This window comes from Muscardinus avellanarius, assembly GCF_963383645.1.
Source record: "Muscardinus avellanarius genome assembly, chromosome: X".
Lineage (NCBI taxonomy): Eukaryota > Metazoa > Chordata > Mammalia > Rodentia > Gliridae > Muscardinus > Muscardinus avellanarius.
The window spans coordinates 12,587,401-12,607,790 of NC_137792.1; the positions used below are offsets into that span (position 1 = coordinate 12,587,401).

At 37.6% G+C, this 20,390-nt stretch overlaps 1 protein-coding gene and 1 pseudogene across 2 annotated transcripts in view; both read left to right on the forward strand.

Annotated features, from left to right (window-relative positions):
* PPEF1 (protein phosphatase with EF-hand domain 1) overlaps positions 1 to 20,390 on the forward strand; it is a gene marked incomplete at both ends in the record, with an annotated part of 113,448 nt that overhangs the window by 68,171 nt on the left and 24,887 nt on the right. The window contains 3 exons of the mRNA XM_080718805.1: positions 6,853 to 7,019; positions 18,383 to 18,419; positions 19,861 to 20,010. Coding sequence (XP_080574931.1) covers positions 6,853 to 7,019; positions 18,383 to 18,419; positions 19,861 to 20,010 — 354 coding nt within the window. The remainder of the gene's footprint in view (positions 1 to 6,852; positions 7,020 to 18,382; positions 18,420 to 19,860; positions 20,011 to 20,390) is intronic.
* LOC308279398 (mitochondrial import inner membrane translocase subunit TIM14-like) lies at positions 8,820 to 9,158 on the forward strand (annotated as a pseudogene). The gene has a single exon. The product of its transcript is annotated as a mitochondrial import inner membrane translocase subunit TIM14-like (transcript).

Genomic DNA, 20,390 nt, shown 5'->3' on the forward strand with positions numbered 1-20,390 from the left:
AATCACCAGGCTCCAGAGAGAAAGCAGACTGAGAACAGAGCCACAGAGGAGATACACCGGCCTCGCGCCCGAGGACGCGGCAGACGCGGCAGCAGCGCCATACTGCCGGAGGCACCGGCGAATTCACGGGACGGCTACAGCAAACCGAGGTGAGCCACTGCGGAGCAGCCAGGCGGGATTTCTCCGCGCAGAGAGCATCTAAAGCTCCCAGTGGCCGAGCTCAGCACATGCTGCAGGGATCCAGAGTAGAAATCAAAATCAAGAAGAAAAACGCCAGCCCCATAGCCGGGGGCGTAGCAGCGGCGCCATATTGCCACCGGCGGCAGCAGCAGCGAATTCAGCGAGGCCAGTACAGCCACATCTGCGTACTCAAGAACAGTGAGTCAAATTGCGGGCCACAGAGGAGAAATCCCAGTACTGTACTCCCTGGGACTTGACCCAGTGGGGGAGGGGCGGTGGCAGAGATATCACACCATAGGAGAACGTGCAACCTGGCACCCCCCACAGTCTAAAGCAGCCTCTATCGACTCTCTGGGTCGGAGACTCTGTGATAAAACCCAGTAAAGGAGTAGTGGGGTCTGAGATACTACTGACTTGAGATCCAGAACACCTTAAGGGAAGTCATAGTGACCCAAGGGAAGAACCCAGAGAAGGCACAAACATCGGAAATCATGGGAAAGAGGAATAATACTGGAGCAATTAATGCCCACAACCCCACAACATCAGAACCCAATAAAACAGAAAATCAGAGATTTCTAGAAGATCAAATCAGGAAAATAACTGTAGAAATAATAGAGGTGCTTCGAAAAGAACTCAGAGAGAGCCAAAAAGAGATAAAGGATGCAATTAATGAAGTAAAGGCCTCAATTCAAAGCACAAACAACCGATTAGAACACATGGAGAACAGAATCTCGCTCTTAGAAGATGAGCAATCCAAAAATGAACTCATAGTTTCTAATCTAGAAAAAAATATCCGACAGCAGGAATCTGATATTGAAGAAATATTGGCCCATTTTAAGAGAGCTAACCTAAGAATAATTGGAATAGAGGAGGGAAAAGAAAGTGAAACCAAAGGGATCAACAATCTCTTCAAGGAAGTAATAGCAGAAAATTTTCCAAACATAGAGCAAGAGGTTGATACAAAGGTCCAGGAAACGTATAGAACTCCCTTTAGACAGGATCGGAGAAGAGGATCCCCACGCCACATAATTGTCAAAATGACCAATGTGGAAGCCAAGCAGAGAATCTTAAAGGCAACAAAAGCAAAGGGCCAAGTGACATTCAGAGGCAAACCAATTAGAATCACTCCAGACTTCCCAAACCAAGTTATGAGAGCCAGAAGGGCTTGGAGTAACATATTCCAAACTCTGAAAGAAAACAACTTCCAGCCAAAAATCTCCTACCCAGCAAAACTTTCTATCAAATTAGATGGAGAAATAAGAAGCTTCCATGACAAACAGAAACTGAAGGAATTTATGTCTTCAAAACCAGCACTAGAGAAAATACTCAGAGATTAACTACAAAGAAGAAATAGGTAACACACACCAGAACCAGAGAAACAAGAGTTTCCATCCAACAGACAATTAAGATTGGTTATCTGTGGAGATTCATTATTTATGTTAGTCTTTTACCTATCTCTAAATGGTATTGTTTGCCTTTATTGTTGTTAATTTTTAGGATTTCTAGTTGGAATATTAATATACCTTCAGATATAGCAATTGGAAATATTTTATCCCATTCTATTAGTAACTGTTAACTCTGTTTACATTGTCTTTGGATATACAATATTTTTTTTATTTTTTAGGGAGTCTGTATACTCTTCTGTTGCCTGTGCCATTGAAATCATATCCAAGAAATCACTGCCAATTTCAGTGTTGTGAGGTTTTATGACCCAGATTTTCTCCTAAAAGTTTATAGTCTTAAGATTTATATTTAGGTCTTTTATCTATTTTGAGTTAATATTTGTATATGGGATTAGGTAAGGGTCCAACTTTATTCTTTTCCATGTAATTATTATGTTTCAACAATATTTAGTTAAAAAATTATCATTTCCACCACCAAATGTTTGTGGAAACCTTGTCAAAAATAACTTGACAATATAGGGAAGAATTTAGCTCTAGGCTTTTATTTAACTCCAATGGTTTATATATCTGCCTTTAGAATAGTACTACACTGTTTCAATTATTGTAGCTTTATATGGTTTGAAATCAGAAAATATATATCTTCTAGCTTTGTTCTTTTTCAAGATCGTTGTGGGTACCTAGACTCCATATTCCATATTAGGATAGAGTTTTTTTCTGAAAAATAAATATATAAATATATGATAGTTTCACCTAAAAAAATAGAAAAAAAAATATTCTCTGGTAAGAAAGAAAGCAAAAAGAAATATTGAAATGTTATCTTTAAGTCATCAAAAGCTTGGTATCAGACAAATGAAACTGTTATGTGAGATTATCATTTTTAATTTTAGATAAACTGCCATAATACTAGATGTCAACTACTAAGCCAAGCATGGGAGGGAGGGATAGAGAGAGAATGGGGTGGGGATTGGGTGGGGGCTGACTGGGAAAAGTGTGCATGTATGTCTACAAAAGTATGTATCCTACTATGATGTATGAATACAGTGCACCAATAAAAAAAATCAAAAAAATAAAATAAAAAAAAATAAATGCAAGGTCTTTGAAAACAAAGTCTTTGTATCATTTATTTCTGTGTTTCTCGCACTTGAAAATGTTCCTGCTGTACAACAATCAATTAATACGTGTTCATTGTTTCTGTGGTATCAGATTACTATATATACACATATATCTTTCTTCTAACCTGAGGAGCATTTATGCTATTGGTGGTTTATGATCATTTGCACATCTGCAACTGAAACTATAATGATGTCTTGGCCAATGTAAAATTGTTAGTTCTTCATCCTTTTCTTTCTTTACTTGTAGATTTTATACTACTGCCTCCTGCTTCTCACTAATGTAGATATTGTCTGATGCCAGGGCTCATTTTTTTTCCCTTTGTAACATTTTTTTTCTTTCTGACTTCTTCTAAACCTTTTATCAGGTAATAGAGATTTTTTTCTATTAATTATGCTTAGGAGTCATGAGCTCTTTCAAACATCAGACTGAAATCTTTTTTAACCATAGAAAATTCCTTTTATTTTTGTAATTATTTTTTTCTCATCTTTTACTTTGATTCTTGAATGCTTATTATTGGTATATGAAGCCTCTTGGCTCTGAACTCTACTCTTCAACTTATTCTTTATGATTTCCATCATTTCTCTTGTTGCTCGCATATGAAAAGGTTTTTATCTGTTTATTCTTTCAGTTCAATAAGGTTAAATTAATGGTTATAAAATATAATCATTCTTTCACTTAGCTCTAATACATTGACGTTTAAAATTTCAATAGCACATTTTAATGCCAAGAATTTTATTCTCTTTGTTCTTTATTTTATGTTCCTTTTTTTTTTTTTTTGAGGGTCTGGGGATGGAACCCAGGGGTATTTGACCTCTGAGCTATGCCCCTTGTCCTAATTTTTTATTCTTTATTTTGAAACAGGGTCTCACTAAGTTGCACAGGGCCTCTCTAAGTTGGTGACGCTGTCCACGAACCGCAATCCTCCTGTCTCAGCCTCCCAAATGTTGGGATTACAAGCGTGCGCCACCATGCCCAGCTTATGTTCCTCTTATTTTTCAAATAAAATTGTCTTCTGTCTCCTCCAGCAGTCCTGTTTCATTAGGAGCCATCTACTTTAACATATCTGATTGTTATGCTTCTTCTGGTTGCTGGAATCCCATAAGTACTAGATTATTTCCATTATCTATTTTCTGTTTAAACTAGGCACTATGATTTCTACTACTACATCAAAAATGTAAAAGGAAGTCTTCATGTTTGCCCCTAAATGCAATATTTCTTGTTCTTTTAGCTTAGGTTGTGTGGAATAAATTCCCTTATACCTTTTCTTGTAATATTCACCATTCTATTTCCCCTCCAACCAGGACTACTCCCGTGCTCTGAGTAGAGTCAACTTATAGTCAATATTTCTATGAGTTACCTGACCCTAAGTTCTTCTGTGTTCTCACCATAGAGCTTTCTGCTGCTGCTTCTCTAGCCACCTTCAGAGACTGGACATCACAGCAGAATCTCTAGCCTCCAGCACCCCTTCTACTCCTTTTACTGCTCATCCCAGAAGGCTGGGGGAAGGAAGAGAAGCAGAGATGCTTAATTCTTCCACTTTAATTTTTTATGAGCTGTAGCCCATATTTTTGTAAAGGGTTATACTATTTAAATCTCATGTGAATAAGATTATGTATGTATGTATGTATATATATATATATATATATATATATATATATATATGTGTGTGTGTGTGTGTGTGTGTGTGTGTGTGTGTGTGTGTGTGTGGTGGTACTGGGGTTCCTGGAAGCCCTTCTACCTCTAGGATACACTCCCACAGGCTACACTCCCAGACCTATTTCTTTACTTTTTATGTGGAAACAGGGTCTCTTAAGCCAGCGTGGCTGGCTCCGAACCAGCGCGATCCTCCTGTCTCCTCCTCCCAAGCGCGGGGATTACAAGTGTGCGCCACCACGCCCGGCTGTAAATTAATATATTAAGAAAATTTAAAGCCAGATGCGATGGTGCACATCTGTAATGCTAGTTCTTGGGAGCCCGAGACAGAAGAATCGCAGGTTCGAGGCCAGCCTCAACAACTTAGCAAGATCTTTAGCAAGACCCTGTTTCAAAACAAAAAATAAGCCGGGCGTGGTGGCGCACGCTTGTAATCCCCACGCTTGGGAGGAAGAGACAGGAGGATTGTGCAGGTTCGAAGCCAGCCACGCGCGCTGGCTTAGGAGACTCTGTTTCCAAATTAAAAAAAAAAAAGTTAAAATAGGTCTGGGAGTGTAGCCCGGAGGTAGAAGGGCTTCCAGGAACCACAGTACCACCAAAAAAAAAAAATAGGGTTGGGGTTGTAGCTCAGTGGTGGAACACCACTGGGTTCAGCCCCTAATACCACAAAATTATAAAATAACAAAAAAATTAGGAATAGCATGGAATTCATAATAAAATGAATCTTTTCATTTTTATAGTGCTTTATAATTCTTGTACAGTTTTATACACACAATCTCATTTGACTTTTGAAATAACATTGCACAATAAATATGGAAGTTATCATTCCATTTTATAGATGAGGAAAAGGTGACATAACTTACCCAATGACACATGGTTACTGTGTGGAGCTGGACTAATGTTAGTCTCCTCAATGCACTGTGCCATTGCTGGTTTATTTCCACTTACCTTCAAAACATGTTACATTGTGTAAATGGTTCCTGCAATCCTGGTTATGTATTATAACCCATATTACATTTTAATTACTCTTATTATACCAATGAGAATAGTTTAAAATGCATGTAAATAGTAAGATGTTGAGTATAAAGTAAGATTTTCTTGTATAATTTTAAATCTAACAAAAGAGGGATTTAAAAGTATTTTGAAAAAGATTCATATAAATAGAATATGTGTATTAGTTCCTGAAGGTAAGTTTTAAAGAAAATTATGTGTTTTAATATATGGGCACTTAGAATTTTCCATTTGTAATATATTTTAAAATATTTGAATCTATCCTACTATGCAATAGAAATGCACTCAGCCATATCCTTAGAAGGCATGACACTGAGAAAATGCAGCCATCTTATATACATTTATCTTTAGACTTTTATAATGTAGGACTGAAATAATTAATAGCTATTTTAAAACCAGTCCTTTGTCCTAATTTCAACTCCTTTTCATGCTAGCATGGTCTTTAAAAGTATTATTTTGCTGAACATGCTGGTACATTTCTGTAATCCCAGCTACTTGGAGGCTGAGGCAGGACGATGGCAAGTTTAAGACTAGCCTGGGCAACATAGGGAAACCCTCTCTCAAAATAAAAAATAAATAATAAAAAGGGCTTGGTATATAGCTCAGTGGTAGAGTACCTCTGAGTTACAGTAGCTGGAGGGTGGTATTGTCTCATACTTAGGAATGATATTCAGAATATCAATGACTAGCATGGTCTGGTCAGTGATCACTTGGAACAGGTGCTGGCTATAGACATCAGGTTTTGTTGTATACTAACCTTTCTTATAGTCATGTTACATAGCACCTTCCACTTGCATGGGAAATTTTATATCCATTCTCATAGTCACCCCCTTTTGTAAATTAAAAAAGTTGTAGCCCAAATGAGTTAAATATAGGGCCCCTTTAAATGAAAGATACCTGGCTTTGAGTTGTGTTCTTCCTTGGAGAGAAGTTTCTCTTTTTTACAGGGGAGAAGGAAGAGATAAGAGTAGCCATTTGGGAGTGGGTACTGAGGATTGAACCTAGGGGCATTCTATCTCTGAGCTATATGCCCAGCTCTATTTTATTTTATTTTGAAACATATTTTTGCTAAGTTGCTGAGGGTCTTGCTGTGTTGATGAAACTGGTCTCGAACCTGTGATCCTCCTGTCTCATCCTCTCAAGTACTAGGATTACCAGTGTGTGCCACCATGCCCAGCTGAGAGTAGCCATTTTCAATAGGACAAATATCAGCTCCTTTCAGAGCAAACTCATAGTTGGTGATAGGTAGAGTAAGCAACCCCCATCTTACCTGGAATTTTTCTGTCCCAAGCTAATTCTTCACTTCCAGGTCTCTTGCAGGAGATATCCACCATGGAAGAGGGAAACTAGCTCAAATGAATGAGCAGATATTTCCCAGGGAAAGAACTGACTCTAGATCTTTACTCCATATTCATAGGGACATCATGTACAAAGCTTTACTTTAAAAAGATATTATTTTAACTGCTTATTTCCCCCCTTTCTCCTTTCACAGAATGGTCTTCCTTCTGGGAGCAACCCATATGTATTTAATGGTGATTTTATAGACCGAGGAAAAAACTCCATGGAAGTCCTAATGCTCCTGTTTGTATTTTTTCTCGTCTACCCCAATGATGTGCACTTGAACCGAGGCAACCACGAGGATTTCATGATGAATATGAGGTAACCTCAGACTTTAAATTTCCTCTTTGATTTCTCACTCTGGAAAAGGCCGCCATGTTTAGTTCCTGGCAGAGAGTTACAGAAAAAAAGTAGAGAAGAAGAAAGGAGAATATTTCAATACTTAATCCCTATTTCCTGCCCCCAATCTTTAACTGAGTACCAGTTGCTCTGAAGCTCCATTCATATCTCTCCCTCTAGTCCTATTCTTCCTTCTCTCTTTTATCATATTCTTTCTCTTGCTCCCATGCCTACCATTCATAGGCCAAACCATATATCAGGTAGGTGTATTAGGCTAGGTTTGGAGGAATGGTAGGTTCTATGAACAGATTTAGATGAAATCATTCTGTTGCTACTCTTTTGGCTTGCCTCAAATGTTGTCTCAGAAACTAGCACCATGTTTTGTGCTGATGTGTGTATTTTTTATGACATGGTAATTGCTTCTGGCATAGTTGTTCATAAACATTTTGGGGAACAGCTGTAACATAGCATTTCAACTATCTGACTCACTAGAAATTTGAGGAATAAGGATTGGTTTAATGGCTTCAGAATTTTTGCTGAAAGGCACAGTAGGTGACAAATGTTCCCTTTTGCCTACATTATTTTTCTTCTCATCTCTCGTTTTATGGAAAACAGAAAGCAGTTTGCTCTAGGGGAGTAGAAGGCCTGGCATGTCTCATGTCTTTGGTCTTGGGCTTTTGGGTGCCTTGATCAAAGCTCAAGAATTGATCAGTTTTGTCTTTGGAGCAGTTTTGACACCTGGCCTAAGTGCACATCTACTTTTCAAGGTGTAAGAAAGCAAATTCTAAGGCTATGAAGAAAAAATATCGCAGGACTATTATCAGAAGCCCATATAAAATAGTTCTATACTTTTATTTGGGCATGCCATTTATCCTATATTCATTCAGTTAACCACCCATATTTATCTAGTGCCTATCATAGTTAATGAAAGAAATATAGCCCCTGATGTATAGTGTTTACACCCAACAGAAAAACACATGTTGAGGGATTTTTTTTGTGTGTGTGTGCTTGTGTGTGTGTGGTACTGGGGATGGAACCCAGGGGCATTGTACCTCCGAGCTACACCCCCAGTCCTATTTTTTAGTCCTTTTACTTTTGAAATGGGATCTCACTGAGTTGTGAAGGGCCTTGCTAAGTAGCTAAGGCTGTCTGCAAACTGCAGTCCTCTAATGTCCACCTCCCAAATGCTGAGATTATAAGGATGCGCTACCACGCTTTGGTTTTTTAAGTATGATGAGTTCATAAAGGGGTATGGAAAGTTATCCCATAGAAATATGGTACTGAAAAGAGGAGAGAGAGAGAGAGAGAGAGAGAGAGAGAGAGAGAGAGAGAGAGAGAGAGAGAATATGAATGTGGGAATGGGAAGCAATGTTCCACAGTGAGGGGATAGCTTATGCAGAGCTCGAGACAAGACTATACTTGAAAAAAGTTCAGAAGGCACAAGCATAGAATGAGGGATAGGATGGTGCATGATAGGGCTGGAGATGTCAAAAATGGTTGGATGGTATGGGGAATTTGCACTTTTTCTAAAAACAAGAGAATGTTATTAAAAGATGTCATGAAATTTGTGTTTTAAAATACTTGGGAGATTTGTGCTTGCTGGTACTGGCTGTGTTACATTCTGGTAAAGGCGTATAGTGGTGTCTATGGCCTCTGGGTTAGGATGAACCCAGCTCCTGGTGGAAACAGGGGAGCTGAGCTCCAGCCATAGTCTGCACAGTAGTAACAATTGCATTGACTGTTGTTGCTGCAGGATTTTCAGACCTTTATGTTTTATAAGCCATGAAACATATGGAGCCACAAATAAAACAAGTTTTTCAAAGCCTACCCAAATATTCCTTCAGTAGTTATGATTATAGAGGTAGGTTTGAACCTAAAATGGCTAAATGGGAGACAGTACTAATACTAGGTATCAGCCCTACTGCCAATAAAGGAAAAATATGACATTATCATTGACAAATTATGCTCTTAAATTAGCCAGACAAAGGAGTATCTCATTATATAGTAGCCCAAGTCAATGAAGCTCAAGATTTACTAGAATGTCAAACTAAAACTGCAGTAAATATGTATGAATCTGAACCTCATCTTAATTTATGTATATGCATATCCACATTGTTATAATAAAATGCTTCAGAGCTACAATTCTTAGAAATTAAAATAAAATATAATGTAACAGGAAGAGTGATTTGGAGAGGGACAAGAATGCACACAATGGAGGTCAATTAGGAAGTAGTTGAATAGATAGATGATAGATTCTCACTTAGACTAGGATGGTAGCAATGGAGATGCAAAGAAATAGGTTAAAGAGGACTTAATTTTTATTTTGTATTTATTTACTTTCTGTGTGTGGTGCTAGGGATTAAACCCAGGGGTATTTTATCTCTGAACTGTACCTCCAGCCCTATTTTTATTTTTTATTTTGAAACAGGGTCTTCCTAAGTTGCTGACAACCTTGCTGTGTTGTTGAGGCTGACCTCAAACCTGTGATCCTCCTGTCTCATCCTCCCAAGTACTAGGATTACAGTATGTGACACTAGGCCTGGCTCAGGAAGATTTTAGACAATGATGCTTTAAGGCTCAGTAACTTAGATATGGGGGACTTGAAAGAGGAAGAAATCAAAGATGACTTCAGGGTCCTTAGCTTGAGTTTGTGATTACAATGGCATCATTCTGAAGGAGAACGATGAGTTCATTTTAGAGTAAGATGATTTGAAGTGCTTTTGAGCAGGCATTTGAGTGTATGTGTCCAGACATCAGAAATGAAGTGTATGTCCCCTTGGAGTACAGCTGTGCTGTATTGATAACAGATAGTAACTGAAATCCTGACTTGGCAAGGATGAGATTCCACAGGGAGAAAGAGAAGGGAGGAGGGAGCCCATCATAGAATCTGAAGCAACTCCAACATTTAAGGGTAGGGAGAAGAGGAGAATTTGCAAAGGAGATTCAAAGTAGCCAGAAAGGTAAGAGGAAAACCAGGAGAGGTTACTGTAATAAAATCCAAGAGAAGACATTTTCCAGAAGGATGGTATAATCAACTAATTGTATTTAGTATATCAGAGAGGGCACAAAAGGCGATGGGCTGCAAGGTGTACATTAGTTTAACAACATACTTTGGTGAGTATAGGTGAAATTCATCTTGAAAATATAAGGTTACATTGTAGAAACCTGACATGTTATGAGTTACATGGAAACTTGGTGTGTGTGTGCTGTGTTCCTACTTTGCTTTTTTAGGTATTGGAGTATATACTATTATTCTAAATCAAGGATTTTTTTTTTGGTGGTACTGGGGTTCCTGGAAACCCTTCTACCTCCAGGCTACACTCCCAGACCTATTTTATACTTTTTAAAATTTGGAAATAGGGTCTCTTATGCCAGCATGGCTGGCTTTGAACCTGCGTGATCCTCCTGTCTCCACCTCCCAAGTGCGGGGATTACAAGCGTGCGCCACCACGCCTGGCACAGAAAATATATATTTTTTTAATTCATCATAAATCTGCCTTAGCCAGGTGTGGTATTGTACACCTGCAATCTTAGTATGTGGGAGGCTGAGACAGGACAATCACAGGTTTGAGGACAGCCTTAGCAACTTAGAGAGGCCCTCAGAAACTTAGTGAGACTTTGTTTCAAAATAAAAATGAAATAAAATAGGGCTGGAGATATAGCTCAGAAGTAGAATGCCCCTGGGTTCCATTCCCAGTATCACACACACACACACACACACACACACACACACACACACACACACACAATCTTTTTTAGCTACTGTTAGGCACTAAAATTCCTAATGCTTTCTATTAAAATCCTAAGTACCATTTATGACATGACCTATATCAGAGAAAGCATAAAGAGCCAATTTAATATCTTCTAGGCTTTTTAAGGACTTATTTTATTATTTTATTTTTATTGGTGCATTATATTCATACATCATATTGGGGTAAAGAACTTGTGTGAACATTCATGTACACATCACTGATTTAACCCCTACCCAATTCCCACCCCATTCCCTCCCCATCCCTCCTTCCCTTGCTTGGCTAAGTGGTTGGCTTTGATATGTTTAAGTACATTGTGTGTTTTAGAGAATTTCCTTCTTCCCCCCTCCCTTTAGGTTGTCTTGTTTGCTCCTCTATAGGATTTCCTTTTTCATCTAGAGTTCCTCCTATGACCCATTTCTCCCTAACTCTCACATATTAGGGAAAGCATCTGATTTCTTATTTTTTTTGTGACTGACTAATCTCACTTAGCATAATGTCCTCCAGTTCCATCCATTTCCCTGAAAATGATGTAATTGAGTTTTTCTTGATGGCTGAGTAAGATTCCATTGTGTACATATCTCACAGTTCTGTAATCCATTCATCTGTTGACGGACACCTTGGCTGGTTCCATAGTTAGGCAATGGTGAATTGTGCAGCTCTAAACATAGATACACATGCATAATTTGGTAGTTTGGTTTCCTTTCTTTTGGGTAGATACCCAGAAATGGTATTGTTGGATCAAGTGGTAAATTTGTTCTGATTCTTCTGAGGCTCCTTCTTACTGTTTTCCAAAGTGGTTGCACTAATTTGCAATCCCAACAACAATGTATGAGAGTTCTCACTTCTCCACATCATTGCCAGCAACTGTTGTTGTTTGTGTTTTGAATGATTGCCATTCTAATTGGAGTTAGGTGAAATCTCAGGATAGTTTTGATTTGCATCTCTTTGATTGCCAGTGATGTTGAAAATTTTTTCATGCATTTATTGGCCATTTGAATTTCTTCCTTTGTGAATTGTCTATTTAATTCACTTGCCCATTTTTTGATTGGGTTATTTGTTTTCTTAGTTCTGAGTTTCTTGAGTTCTCTGTACATTATAGATATTAGTCCTCTATCGGAAGAGTAGTTGGCAAAAATCTTTTCCCATTTTTTTGGCTCTCAATTGAGGTTCCTGACAGTTTCCTTTGCTGTACAGAAGCTTTTCAGTTTCATGCAATCCCACATATTGATAGACCTATTCGTTTCTTCTGCCATTGGGGTCTTGTTGAGAAAGTTTTTATCTGCCCTTATGTTTTGCAGTGTTGGATCTATGCCCTCGTCAAGGAGCCTCAAAGTCTCTGGTCCAATTTCCAAGTTTTTAATCCATCTTGAATTGACTCTTGTGTAGAGTGATAAAGTTGGATTTATTTCCATTTTTCTGCATATTGTTAACCATTTTTTCCAACACCATTTGTTGAACAAACTTTCTTCCAGTGTATGTTTTTGGCTCCTTTGTCAAAAATCAATTGGCTCTGGGCGTGGTGACGCACGCTTGTAATCCCAGCATTTGGGAGGCTGAGACAGGAGGATCGCGGTTCGCAGACAGCCTCAGTTACTTAGTGAGGCCCTTTGCAACTCAGTGAGACCCTGTTTCAATATAAAGAATAAAAAATAGGGCAGAGGGTGTAGCTCAGAGGTCAAATGCCCCTGGGTTCCATCCCTACACCCGCAAAAAAAAAAAAAAAAAAGAGAAAAGAAAAAAAGAAAAAGAAAAAATCAATTGGCTGTATGTGGATTTGTTTCTGGGTCTTCTATTCTGCTCCATTGGTCTATGTATCTGTTTTTGTGCCAGTATTATGCTTCTTTATTACAATGGCTTTGTAGTATAATTTAAAGTCAGGTATTACAATTTCTCCTGCATGTTTTTTGTTGCTGAGAACTACTTTGGCTATTTTGGTTTTTTTTTTTTTTTGTTATTCCAAATGAATTTAAGGACTGAATTTTCTATGTCTGTGAGGAATGATCTTGGTAATTTAATGGGTATTACGATGAATCTGTAGATCACTTTTGGAAATATGGCTATTTTGACGATATTTATTCTGCCTATCCATGAACATGGAAGATCTTTCCATCTTCTAAGATCTTCTTTGATTTCTTTTTTCAATATTTCATAATTTTCTTTGTAGGTGTCTTTTACCTCCTTGGTTAAGTTTATTCCTAAGTATTTTATTTTTTTGTGGGAGATACTGAGTAGAAGTGTTTTCTGATTTTATTTTTCAGTGGATTTATGGTTGGTGTACAGAAAAGCTTCTTTTTTTAAGATTGATTTTGTATCCAGACACTTTGTTAAATTTGTTGATCAGTTCTATAAGCCTTTTGGTTGAGTGTGTTGGATCTTCTAAGTATCATGTCACCTGCAAATAGTGAAAGTTTGAGCTCTTCTTTTACTATTTGTACTCCTTTGATTTCCTTTTCTTGCCTTACTGCTCTGGCTAGAGTCTCAAGACTATATTGAAGAGAAGTGGTGGTAGTGTACATCCTTGTCTTGTTCATGATTTAGGGGGAATTCTTGAAGTTTTTCCCCATTTAATATGATGTTTGATGTGGGCTTATTGTATATTGCCTTTATGATGTTGAGGTATGCTCCTTAGATTCTGATTCTCTACAGTGCTTTTATCATAAATGGATGTTGGATTTTATCAAATGCTTTTTCAGCATCTATTGAAATGATCATGTGATTTTTGTTTTTGGTTCTGTTTATATGATGAATTACATGGATTGATTTTCTTATGCTAAACCAGCCTTGCTCCTGGCATGAACCCTACCTGGTCATGGTGAATTATTTTCTTGATGTGGTTTTGAATGCGTGTTGCTAGTATTTTGTTTAGCAGTTTTGCATCCAAGTTCATCAAAGATATAGGCCTGTAGTTTTTCTTCCTTGAGCTGTCTTTATTTGGTTTTGGTATTAATGTGATGTTGGCTTCATTGAATGTATTTGGGAGTGTCCCGTTCTTTTTCTATTTCACAAAATAGATTGAGGAATATTGAGATGAGATCTTCTATAAAAGATTTATAGAAATCACTTGGGAAACAGTCTGGTCCTGGGCTTTTATTTGATGGTAAGGTCTTTATTGCTGTTTCAATCCCTTTGTTTGCTATTGGTTGGTTTAAGTTTTATATATATTCTTGACTCAGTTTAGGAAGATTGTATTTATCTAGAAAGTTGTCAATTTCCTCCAGATTTTCCATTTTGTTGAAGTATAGTCTTTTCAAAGTAGTTTCTTATAATCCTTTGAATTTCTACACTATCAGTAGTGATATCTCCTTTTTCATTTCTTATCTTCATACTTAGAATTGATTCTCTCTTTTTTAAGTTAAGTTGGCCAGTGGTTTATCTATCTTGTTAATCTTTTTGAGGAACCAGCTTTTGGTTTTGTTGATTTTCTGTATTGTTTTTTAATTCTCTACTTTGTTGATTTCTGCTTTGATTTTTAATAATTTCTTGTCTTCTACTGGCTTTGGGGTTAGATTGTTCCTGTTTTTCAGGAATTTTGAGGTATTTCATTAGGTCATTTATCTGATGATTTTGTTTAATTATTTGAGCACTCAGTGCTATAAATTTTCCTTTTAATACTGCCTTCAAAGTGTCCCAGAGGTTTTGATATATTGTATCTCTATTTTCATTTCTTTCTAGAAATTTCTTGATTTCACCCCCTTACTTCTTCTATGACCCATTCTTCATTTAGAAGTGTGTTTAGTCTCCACATGTTTATGTGGTTTCTCTGAGTCTTCCTATAGTTGTTCTCTAATTTCATTCCATTATGGTCTGAAAAGACACAGGGAAGTATGTCACAGTTTTTGAATTTGCTAGTGCTCACTTTGTGGCTTAGGATGTTATATATTTTGGAGAAGATTCCATGAGCAGCTGAGAAAAATGAGAACTCTGCCGTAGTTGGGTGAAAAATTCTATGTGTCTAAAAAGTCCATTTTATTAATGGTATTCTTTAGGTCTGAAGCATCTTTACTGACCTTTTGTCTAGAAGATCAATCTAATAGTGTGAGAGGGGTGTTGACGTCTCCCAGTATTATTGTATTAGGATATATATGTGACTTAATGTCACAAAGAGTTTATTTTATGAAAGTAGCTGCACCTAAGTCTGGGGCATAAATGTTGATTATCATTATTTCCTCTTGATAGATTGTTCCTTTTACCAGTAAAAAAATGACTTCTTTGTCTCTTCTAATAAACTCGGGCTTGAAGTCTAACTTATCTGATATCATAGTTGCTACTCCTGCCTGTCTTCAATTTCCATTGGCATGGATTACCTTTCTCCAGCCCTTTATCTTGTTATTATCTTTACTTGTAAGATATGTTTCTTGCAAGCAGCAGATAGATGGATTCTGATTTTTAATCCATTTTGTCACTTTATGTTTTTATTGGGGAGTTGAGGCTATTTATATGTAGTGTGATTATTGAGAGATGATTTTTAATTCCTTACATATTGAGATTTTACTTTGGTTTGAAATACTGTTTGCTATTCTTTGTTTAGTTGTCTGCTGAATGGAAATTCTTGTTTCTCTGGTTCTGGCATTTATTACTTGCTTCTTCTTTGTAGTTAATCTCTTTGAGTACTTTCTCTAGTGCTAGTTTTGAAGACATAAACTCCTTCAGCTTCTGTTTGTTATGGAAAAGTTTTATTTCCCCATCTAATTTGAGAGATTATTCTGCTGGGTAGGAATTTTTTGGCTACAAGTTGTTTTCTTTCAGAGTTTTGAATATGTTACTCCAGGCCCTTCTGGCTTTCATGACTTGGTTTGGGATGTTTGGAGTTATCTAATTGGTTTCCTTTTAATGTCACTTGTTTTTTTTTGTTTTTTTGTTTTTTTTGTTGCCTTTAAGAATCTCTCCTTGGCTACTACATTGGTCATTTTGACAATTATGTGTCATGGGAATACTTTTCTCTGATCTTGTCTAAAGGGGGTTCTATAAGTTTTCTGTACCTGTGTGTCAATCTCTTGCTTTATGTTTGGAAAATTTTCTGCCCTTGGAAAATTGTTGTGCCCTTTTGTTTCACCTTCTTTTCCCTCCTCTATGCCAATTATTCTTAGGTTAGCTCTTTTAAGATGGGCCCATATTTCTTCAATGCCCAGTTCTTGATGTTGAATTGTTTTTTCTAAATTATAAACTATGCATTCATTTTTGGAGTGATTACTTTCTAGGAGCTAGATTCTATTCTCAATGTTGTCTAATCGATTATAAATAGTTTGAATAGATGCCTTTACTACAATGATTGTATCCTTTATTTATTTCAGACTCTCTAAATTCTTTTTGGAATTCCTGTATTATTTCTACAGTTACATTCCTGATTTGGCCTTCTGGAGATTTCTACAATTCTCTGTTATCAGATTCTGTTATTGTGGGGTTGTAGGAGCTCATTGTTTCCTTGTTGTTCCTCCTTTTCATGGTTTCAGAAGTTTGTATCTGTTGCTTTTGATAGATTTCTCTCAGTCTCTAGGTGTCAACTGGTATATCCAGGGCAGGTTATATTGTATTCAACAGTGAAGGTTGAGGAAGGAGTAAAGTGAAGGAGTAAATGGAATAGGGTAAAGTCTCAGATAGGATCAGATAGAATGAGAGTATGAGTTTGGTAAGGTAGTATATATTAGAGATTATAGCTAGTAAATATGTAGTAGTATTATAGTAACCAATGTAGAGTTTCTGGTATAATGGTATGGAGTAGATTTAATACAAGACAAGGGAAAAATAAAAAGAGGAAAAAGACAGAAGGGGGATAGTGAAAAGAGAGTAGGTATGTACAAAGGAACAAGCTTGGGAGAGGGTTTGGAAAGAAGGTAAAAAAAAAAAAACCACAAACAATATAACCAACCAGGCATACGTACTCACACACAATAAAGAACAAAAAACCAAAGTAACTCCAACAACAAATTAATGCAACTCTACAAATAAATGACTATTCAGCAGATAGGTCCTCTGCACTCTCTCTGTGTGCAGATACCGAGTGCCACAGACACCTTTCCCACTGTGAGTCTGGTTCTCTGAATCTTTCTCAGTCTGTGCAGATGTTCAGTATCATTACAGCTTGATTTAATATTAAGTGCAGGTCACCCTCCATGCTTCCCATAGATTTGGAGTCTCGGTCTCTCCCTGCCACTATTGGCGACATATGCCTCTGAGGCTAAATTCAATGTTCTTCACAGGTAGGGCTGGGTGGTCTGACATCTCCCCATTTACCACGATTAGGAGTCTGTTGTCATCCCGGAAATCTTACTAGTTGGGTCTAGTGTTTAGCATAGGTCTTCCCCCACACTTTCCACTGGTCAAAGCCTGAGTCTGACTGAGCTTCTGTTATATCCAACAGTAGACACCACATGCACTTTCTCTGGGTTGTATATGAAAGTGTCAGGCTTGGGGAATTTATCAGGGCTGCGTGAGTCCCTGAGTGTATCCCACTAGGCATTTTCCCGTGAACCACAACTTCACTTACAGTGTTATTGAGTGCTGCACTGGATTTTTAGAGGGTGTGGTACTTTCTGCCACCACTACCCCTTCACTGGGTTGAAAAGCAAAATCTCAGACTCGGGGAGTTTATCAAGGCTGTGAGAGTCCCTAGGGGCACAGTGCTGGGAGTTCTCCTACAGGAACCTCAGTTTCACTTACGATTTTGGTGCACGCTAGTCTAAATCTCTGGCAGGTGTGGTGAGCTCAGCTGCCGCTGGCATTATGGCACTATCGCGGCACTCTCGGTTGCAAGGCTGAGGGTTTCTTCTCTGGTGTTGAGCTCCCTCTGGGTCCCTGGAGGGCATGGTGAGCTTGGCTCCTGGAAGTTGTAGCAGGTCTTTGCTCAGGACGAACTGATGACTTAAAACCCGTGGATCTGCAGCTGCTCACTTCAGATCCTTGTTTTCCTTTTGTCTCTGGAGTGCAGTGCTGTGAGGCAAGACTGCACTGGTGTGCACGCCGCTGCAAGGCCGGCGGGTGTTTTTTTTATCTGCTCTCTGGTTTGTCTTCTAATCTTCTTTTCCTCTGTCCCTTGTATTTATCATTTTTATTCCTCTACTGATAGTATTTTCTGGCTTTGTTGAGCACATTTTTGAGGCAATGGAGATTGAGTGTCAGCAGGACTCATAAGCACTGCTTCTCTGGGTTGCCATCTTCCAAAATCCTTGTCTAGGCTTTTCAAGTCTTTATTCAATATTTTCTTTCTTTTCATCATTTACTATAAAATATAGGATGTCTGAGAAATTCTGTCTAAATGAAAAGCTTTCTCCCACATAATTTCCTCCAGCTGTTGCCTCACACTTCATAAAAGGCAGCTTTTACACACCCCATGGCGGCTACATATTTCTTGTGTTCTTATAAGTATTTAATAAAAATTTGCTTTCTTTACCACATTATACTATAAACTTTCTGAGTGTAGGTATGATGCCATTGGTTGCTTTTGTTCTTTCCCATTATGCCTAGCAAAAACTCTACAGGAAGTACTTTTTTAGGTTCTTGTGGTGGTGAGAGTGAGATGTCCTGGGCTCTCCTTTCCCCAAGTTCATGTAAGTAGAAATTATTATCAATTAATAGTTTAAATCCCATTTTTTTCAGGTATGGCTTCACGAAAGAGATCTTGAGTAAATACAAGGTAAGGCTCATGTATTTTCTTTTGCTTTTTATGCAGAGAAAAAAAATAGAGCCAATAAAGACCAAATTGTTGCTTTAGGACAGTTAATGGGCCAATTACTCAGAATCCTTGCCAATAAAATAGAAGAGCAGTAGGAAACCCTCACCCATGGTATAGTCATATTTTCTTTCTGACTAAACCAAGCATTTTCATTGTGACTTTTATATCAGTTTCAGCAGGAATGTATTCCATTGCTTTAAAGATACCCACTTGGGATTTGTTTTATTCGGGTATAATAAAATACACAGACACAGAAATGGTTTTCAGGAAGGAAGAGACTTTCATTCACAGTTCCCTAGCAATAGGAGGCACTGAGTGCCACACAGGGGGACCTCATGGAGAAGTACCAGAGTCTGTCAGATGGCAGAGGGAACCAGGAGAAAACATAGATAAGAGCTTTTATCTTGGTTTTCACCAAAGGCAACAAATAAAATGTCTCAGTGTAATCAGATCTATTTCCTAAAAACTTCCCATAATTCTCTTCCTTCCCTCTTCCCTGAAGAGGTATTTAAATCTCAAACTACTGGCCCTTCTTTGAGTGTCATATTTTGAATGGATCCTGTGTACCTAGCCACAATAATACGTTTATATTTTTTATCTTGTTTAATAAATGATTGGCTAGTTTGAATAGTTTCAGCCTGCTCTGTGGTGTAAGGGTTGTCCCTTGTCTTGTATCTGGCCTTCAGTGATTAGGGCAAAGGAATAGTGACCATGAGTGTGAGAGCCCAATAAAAGAGATCGTTAGAGGTGTGGATTCTGGATTGGCTGTTTTGCATGTGAAAGGCAAGTCATTTGCTATCTCTAGAAATTTTATTTCTGTTGGATTGGCAAGGACCCAAGATGTCAATGTATAAAAAATATAGAATAAAAAATTCACAGTGATTTGGGCATGTAAGAATATGGCTGTAATCCCAGCACTTGGGAGGCTGAGACAGAAGGATTTCAGGTTCAAGGCCTGCCTCAGTAATTTTGCAAGAACCTCCGCAACCTAGTGAGACCCTGTTTCAAAAAAATAAATAAAAATTGGCAACTCAATGAGACCCTTTCAAAATAAAGAATAAAAATAGGGGTTGGAGTGTAGATCAGAGATAGAATGCCCCTGGGTTTCATCCCCAGTACCACAAAAATAGATAAATAAATAAATATAAAAATAGGGCTGAGGATGTAGCTCAGAGATATAATGTCCCTGGGTTCAATCCCCAGTACAAAAAAAAAAAAAAAACTACCCAGAAAAACAAAACAAAACAAAAAACCCATGATGAATACATGCTAATTGGTTAGTGACTCCTTGGTGACTTCCTTTGTGTGGCATGAAAACTGTTACTTTTTGTCCATATGTTGGGAGTGTTCAATAAACTTGACCTATCAGAAAAATAATACTTACTTAAGCTCTTACTTACAGGTACATGGGAAAAAAATCTTGCAAATATTGGAAGATGTCTATACCTGGCTTCCAATTGGTACCATCATTGACAATGAAATCCTTGTCATCCATGGTGGGATATCAGAGTCCACAGACTTGAACTTACTCCATCGTATAGAAAGAAACAAAGTAAGAAGTAATATTTGCTTGAATCTTGTCTCAGAGATTTATAATAGAATATGTACATCTTTTTGAGTTTTGTTGCAATTCTGAAAAGATTAATACAAATTTTAAGAAAATCTATGATTGTAGACATGGTAAAAACTGAAATGAATAACTTCTATATAGGGAATATTGTTTTAAATTCATGTTGAAAGTGGAAAAGTGAGAAATATTTGCAGTTCTTATATTTTCTAGGAATGAAAAGTTCTGAGTTTTAGAAGCTAAAATCTCCATTCATTTACATTGTGGTAAAATATATACATAAAATTTACCACTGTAACAGTTTTTAAGTGTGTAGTTCAGTGGCATTAGGTGTATTCACATTGTTGTGAAACCACCACCACTAC